General features: G+C 39.6%; 1 protein-coding gene across 1 annotated transcript in view; it reads left to right on the top strand.

Moving 5' to 3' along the window:
* adcy2b (adenylate cyclase 2b (brain)) overlaps positions 1–7,043 on the top strand; it is a 159,618-nt gene that overhangs the window by 95,936 nt on the left and 56,639 nt on the right. Inside the window, exons 7-9 of the mRNA XM_037693157.1 lie at positions 3,512–3,639; positions 4,954–5,112; positions 5,680–5,812. Coding sequence (XP_037549085.1) covers positions 3,512–3,639; positions 4,954–5,112; positions 5,680–5,812 — 420 coding nt within the window. The remainder of the gene's footprint in view (positions 1–3,511; positions 3,640–4,953; positions 5,113–5,679; positions 5,813–7,043) is intronic.

Genomic DNA, 7,043 nt, shown 5'->3' with positions numbered 1-7,043 from the left:
GTTTTTATTAATGCAGCATATTATTCTGGGCTTCGCAAACATTTCTGTAACTTCTTAGCATAAAAAATGCAATATTTGTGTATCTAATTTATGAAGAGGTATTAAGCAGTGTCAAATTTTAACATGTAATTACCATGAAAACAAGTTGTAAACATGTATTTCACACATAAATAACATGTTGTTTGACACACGCACACATTTTTCCCGTTTCATTTCTATTAATTTCTTTAATTTCATAATATCACATAAATTAATTAATAAAGTTAACTTTTGTACCATGTTAGCACTGGAAAATAAAAAGCATGAGGCACCGTTACAGCAGATGTAACATCTAAATAGTTTTACACAAATTAAAGTTAAATTTCAGTGCATTTTAACAAGTTTACAGCCATCTAAACATTCAAAGCTTTAAAATATTTTTATGAACATCTGCTGTAATAATTCTGTACTTTCAGTATTTAAGTAGGAGTGTACTAAACATGTACATTAAAACATTACAAACTGAGGGAGCACAACAGTGAGTTATTTGGCCATAGAACGATGGAAGACCTCCTCTCTTTTTGCTAAAATTTTAAACCTAAATCTGAACAACCAATCAGATGAGACACAACTTAGACTACTAGGATGTAGTTGTCTGAAACAACCTTAAACAGTCAAAGCTTGCATGTCCAATGCTATTGAATGCATTGTTAGCGTGTAAGCATGTTTACATGCTAACAACACGTCCAGAACGAGTCAAATCATGTAAAAAAAGTCACGATTCTTTGGTATTCCTGGTTTTCAATACGTTATGAAGTGCAAGCATCACCTCGTTTGGTATATATTTAATACAATGTTAAATTAGAAGCATCTTATCTAAAAATGATGCAGAAAAACGCGTTTGTGTTTTTAGTTTTAGTCTAGACTGGACTATTGCAATGGTTTATTATCTGGGTGTTCAAATACTTCTTTAAAAAATTGTCAGCTCATCCAGAATGCTGCTGCCAGAGTTTTAATGAGAGTTGACAGGAGAGATCATATTTCTCCAGTTTTAGCTTCTCTCCATTGGCTCCCTGTCAAATTCAGAATAAAATTCCAAATCTTACTTCTAACCTACAAAGCGCTCAACAACCTAGCTCCATCTTATATTACAGATCTTATTGTTCTATATTTTCCTAACGGAGCATTTCACTTTCAGACTGCAGGTTTACTTGTGTTTCCTAGAGTTTACAGAAGCAGAAAGGGAGGAAGATCTTTCAGTTATCAGGCTCCTCTCTTGTGGAACCAACTTCCAGTTTCTGTCCGTGAGGCTGACACATTGTCCAGTTTTTAAACTGGGATTAAGATTTTCCTTTTTGCTAAATCCTATAGTTAGGGTTGGCTTGTTATGCTGCTATAGCTTAGATTACTGGATGACAAACTGACCTCATTTCTTTAAATTAATTGTTAAAATTGAATAGTTTTCATTTGATACTATTTCTATCTTAACATGTGATTCTTGACCTGCCATTGTGTATCTGTTCCTTTCAAATCCAGCCGGTTGAAGCAGATGGCCGCTTGTCCTGAGCCTAGTTCTGATAAAGGTTTCTTTCTCATGAGGGATGATTTTCCTTTCCACAGTCGCCTTCATGCTTGCTCAGGATGAAAGTTATGTGACAAAGTTAAGATTCAAAGCAGTCTGCTCCTCAGATAAACATGTTAAATTATTATTTTATATATGAATGTTTCTGTTTAGTGCCCTGAGATGACTTCTGTTGTGACTTGGCGCTATAAAAATAAATAGTATTTAATTTAATTAAATGTCTTGGGAGATTGGGGCACAGTGTGGGTGGTGATGTATCAGTTTTAGTGTCTCCCTCTGGCTCCATGAATTGGTAACAAGTGAACACCTGCAGACTTTTAAACATTTATTACATGGCATGACCTCCTTGGGTCCCCCCACCCCCCTAGAATAATGTTAGGGGAAACCCTGTAAAAACTAACAACAGATTCCACCCCGTCATTAATTATTAAACAGAAATGAAGTCAAATTTGAGAAGCTGTGCAGGACAAACTCCACCCCCGGGTTCAGCAGCTTGTATAACCTCCTTGAGCACGAATAACTTACAACTGTCTTTTTGTGTTTGTGGGACATTCACAGTTTTGTACATGGATGTAAAAAACAAAGGGCCACTCTTCTTTATAACTGTTCATTAAAGTTTGCCGTCATTTGTTTCTGCTGTCTTGAGGTCCCACCACAGCATTTCAGTCCGGATGAGGTCTGGACTGTTGCAACATCTACCCATTTTCTTGTAGTTTTGTTGTTGTGTTTTGAGTCTTTGTCCTGAAGTACGACCAAAGATTCAGCTGTCTAACAGATGGTCTCACATTGGACCCATGTCCTTTATGGATTTGTTATTTCTTTGAGCATTGTTCAAACTGACCTTGGGGTGAATTTGCTGGGAAGATTAAAGCTGCTAGTTTCTGGAAATTGCACAGCAGGCTGGCCTGAAACACATCAAGGAGGTACTATTTATAAGACAGATCAGGGTTGGCAGGCCTCAGACTGATGAAGTCTTTCGGATGAAAGACAAAAACCTTTCTCCCAAAAAGAAACTGTCCAGATGACACGATTTAACATTTTTTGTGAACTGCCCTTTGGGAATAATCCTTTCCACATAACGGACTCCAAACCTTTAGGATGCAATGGCCCTTCCCAGATTGATGGGCAGCAACAATTCCTTCAGAAGCTTGTTGATGTCTTTCCTCTTGGCATTGTGCTACACACACCTGTATGTAACTGCTAAACTGTGGCTTTTATTAAGAACCTCCACACAGAGGGCTGTGGTAGCTCGGTGGTCTGTGGTTGCATCAGGAAGGACATCCGGCGTAAAAATAACTGCCAAGTCTTGGTGTGAGTTAGTTCGCTGTGATGACACCTGAAGAAGGGAGCAGCTGAAAGAAGACAAAAAAACCCTGGCACATAATACCCTAGAATTGAAATAGTGTACATTTTCCATGAATCAGACGTAATTTGGGTTTCAATGTGAAAACTTTGACCATTACTGTCTCCTCACAAAAGACAGCAGACACACTGGACATGTCAATGGTCTATTGCAGCAAATGAAGTTGCCTTTTAAAAATGACAAGTCTTAAAGAAATTGAATGTTCATGTCATCAATCTGATCAAATGCTGTTTGAACACAGCTTTTCCTCGCCCCTGCAGCCTGCCGACCTTGTTGCCGTCCTCTTTATGAGCGCTGTGTGTAGGCTGGTCAGAGTGTATCACTGTCCTTTGGGAGCTCAGTTATCAGGGTCTAAACAGTCCAGCTCACTGAGTCTTGTGTCCTGCAGCTCTCTACCCCCCTGAAGCTGGCGTTATGTAAAACCAGTCCGACCATGAGCTGTTACTCATCGCACATGTGGAATGTGTTTTGCGTGTGTGGGTGTTTGAATTTTGGGCTTGATGGACCTGACTCGGCGTGTGCTGGTGAGTCTAAATCATTAATAAGCACTGGATGTGGTTTCTTTTTGCTGTCACCCACTCTTTAAGGAAAACGAGTGCATGCGGATCAAGATCCTGGGCGACTGTTACTACTGCGTGTCGGGGCTGCCCGAGTCACTGCCTAACCACGCCAGGAACTGCGTGAAGATGGGCCTGGATATGTGTGAGGCCATCAAGTAAAACATCAGATCCCTCCCTCCTTTTCTCGCTCTCACCCTCATTCTTCCTCTTTTTCACACACAAACACAAACAAACAAACACACGCCTGTTAAACAGATTGAGCAGAAGAAATGCCAGATTGAATACCAGTAAACATGGAGTGAATTCAACATGATAAGCCTCCCATCTGAACCAACATGAAACTCAAATGAATAAATATTGTTGTCTAGCCGTGCCCTCTGCCTTTCACTCATGCATATTAAATTCACAGGACACTATGAAGCTCTGGTTACATATTTTTTGTTGTGTTTTAGATCGAGACCATTTCATGTGAAGCAATGATGGAGTTGTAGCCATTTTTGTTCAAACCTGGAAAATGTTGCTATGAAATAGAGTTGCATTCTGGTCCAAAAAATCTGACACTGCCCCAGCCTATAGCCATCATTTCCGAACCCCACCCAACCCAACAAATTAACAGTAACAGGTCCGAACCCAAAAATCCCCCCCAATGTTTTTACTTAAGCTTTGACTGCTTATATAGTTATTAACAGTCGGTGGATGCATGCAGCTAAGGGGGCAGAAGATCAGAGCTGAGGGGGTTTTTGTCCTTTCATGGCCGTCAAAGTGCATTTAAACCCTGCTTCTGCCTGCATTCTGCATTATTCAGACACAGACCCTGCTCTGACATGTCTGCCTTGGGATCTCACCTGTTTGGGTCATCGACCGCGCGCGTCCGCTGAGTGCAGCGGCTGAACGTCCATTTGGGCGATGAATCGCTTCCTGGAGTACCAGTAGTCCTATCTGAAGCTTATCTGAACTTTATTTTACCTCTTTCAAGTCCGGTCAGCTCGCGGTAAATGGCCGCGTGTGGCTAGTGATTGTATGGTAAGCCATGTTGCCATATATTAGGAATGTATGGCAAGTCATATTGCCATAAAATTGGAACGTATGGCAAGCAATGTTGTCATATAATTGGATCGCGGCTGATCTGCTGATGCAATCAAAAGCCCGACACCGACCCAGCCCACCCATCCAGCGCATTATGGCCCGGCATGGCCCAAATTCAGGTCAGGCCATGCCGGGCTTCGTGCCCAGGTTAGACATGACAGCTCTATGAAATAACATGGAGAATGACTCTCGGCTACTACCATGCCAAATTTAGCTGAACATCTATACAGTTGGCTAAGTTATATAGTCATCTTTGTGTCTGCTAATGTCTGGCTGGGTATAGGTGACGAACTGTATTTAAAGTGAGTTGATCATATTTTAAGTCTCCTAACTGTCAAATAGATTAAAATCCAATCAAACCCTAAAGATTTGCTTCTCTACAGAAAGGTCAGAGACGCCACCGGGGTTGACATCAACATGCGCGTCGGCGTTCATTCTGGAAATGTCCTCTGTGGCGTGATTGGACTCCGCAAGTGGCAGTACGATGTGTGGTCACATGATGTAACTCTAGCCAATCACATGGAGGCAGGAGGAGTGCCGGGGTAAGATACTTCAAAGTAGCCCTTTCATTTTGTAATTATTGTTCATGTAGAATGACATTTGTCTTCCACACCCCATTACTGGGATCTTACATCAACACACATTTATTTTCAGAGACACTTGGAACATGAGACAAGTCTGTTATAATTATACCTATTAGAAGTATTTTAGTAAATTACAGCTACCTTAGTTGACCAAGTAGCTCTGCATTAGTTGTGTAGCCATTAGTTCTGCCAGCCTGGAGCTGTAACAAGCTTGTGAAAATTGGCCAGTGGGTAGGTATATGCTGCTCTGATAATAAGCTCTCTAGTACAACGTTGTCTCACTGGGCTGCTAATGGTTTGTCTCCCACTTTTCCTGGTGAGAGGTATCTGCAAAACACATTGGCTGAAAAAACGTTATTTCCATTTCTTTCTGGATCTCTTTGCACAGGAAACAAAGATGAAACAGAACAGCAGGCAAGAGTGGTTAGAAAGCAGGCAGTCAAACAATGTGTTTTATATAGCTGTCAATGGCGCAGTGACACAAGAACTTCACCTCTAATTATCTGTCCACTTACTGATCTCCAGAAGGGTCCACATCTCTTCGGTGACGCTGGAGCATTTGAAAGGCTCGTACAAGGTGGAGCCTGGAGATGGGCAGAGCAGAGATTCATACCTGAAGGAGCACAATGTGGTCACCTACTTGGTCATCAACCCCAAGGTTAGATTTCATTGTGTAAATTTAGTTTTGTTTTGACGTACTGGCCTCAAATTCTTTTTTTTTTTTGGTAATTAGCTGCATATTTTGTGCCTGTATTTGCTCAGGAATGTTTACAGGCCAGAGAAACACTTTTAATTAATGACTTTTATATTAAGAAATCCAAAAATGTGGTTTAAAATGCAACAAAAATGTATTTTTACAATCCGCCTCCATGGAGAGATGGGCAGTCATGTATCAGTGTATTTGTTTGTCACTTTGCAAAATTTCTTATGAGCCAGAGGACACATTTTCATGAATCACTTAAAAAGCAAACATTGGATGAGGCAACACAAATAAAAGTTAAAAAGGTGCAATGTGCCTTTTTAGTTTCCATATCAGGCAGGTGAAAATAAAATACATTAAAATAAAATAAAAAACTAAATTTATAATATATGCTGCTCTTTCACTCTGTCGTCATTGGTTTTCTTATTTATTTAAACAAAAATTAATTAAAAAAATTCATAAAACAAAAATGTCTGAATATAAGAGTTGGCTCTAAAATGTCACTTAAGATTTAACTTACTGTGCATTGTAGATTTAGTTGTATCGTTTTGGAAAACCCCATGGTTACACTTCATCATAAAATACATGGCGACAGTCTTTTTTAACAGTCAACATTAGGCTCAAAGATTTAAGCCGAGCTAGCAGCAAATTGTTCACCATATTTCCTCTGTATATAATAATAATAATAATAATAATAATAATAATAATAATAATAATACTGAAGATGATAATAATAATGATAATAATAATAATAATAATGTGTTACGTGTTGTCATCATTGTATGTTCCCATAATGGCAAAATTGGATCTCTGCATTTAACCCATCCACCACCAGGTGGTGCAGTGGGCAGCTATTGAAAGCACCCAGGGAGCATTTGGGGATAAGGTGAGCTGCTCAGAGACACCACGAGATGTGCAATGACTGGGTATCGAACCTGGGACTTTCGGGTCCAGAGTCGGCTGCCCTGCCTCTACACTATATATGTGTGTGTCATCTGCATACACTAAAACATCACACACCAGTAAAAGATCTTTAATATAAATCTGAATAACTGTAGTCCTAACATTCATCCTTGTGGCACTCATACATACATACATACATACATACATACATACATACATACATACATACATACATACATACATACATACATACATACATACATACATACATACATACATACATACA

This window comes from Nematolebias whitei, chromosome 19 (genome assembly GCF_014905685.2).
Source record: "Nematolebias whitei isolate Nwh7 chromosome 19, NemWhi1, whole genome shotgun sequence".
NCBI classification, from domain to species: domain Eukaryota; kingdom Metazoa; phylum Chordata; class Actinopteri; order Cyprinodontiformes; family Rivulidae; genus Nematolebias; species Nematolebias whitei.
The sequence above is the reverse complement of the archived record's forward strand: the minus strand, read 5'-3'. Positions and strand labels throughout refer to the sequence as shown.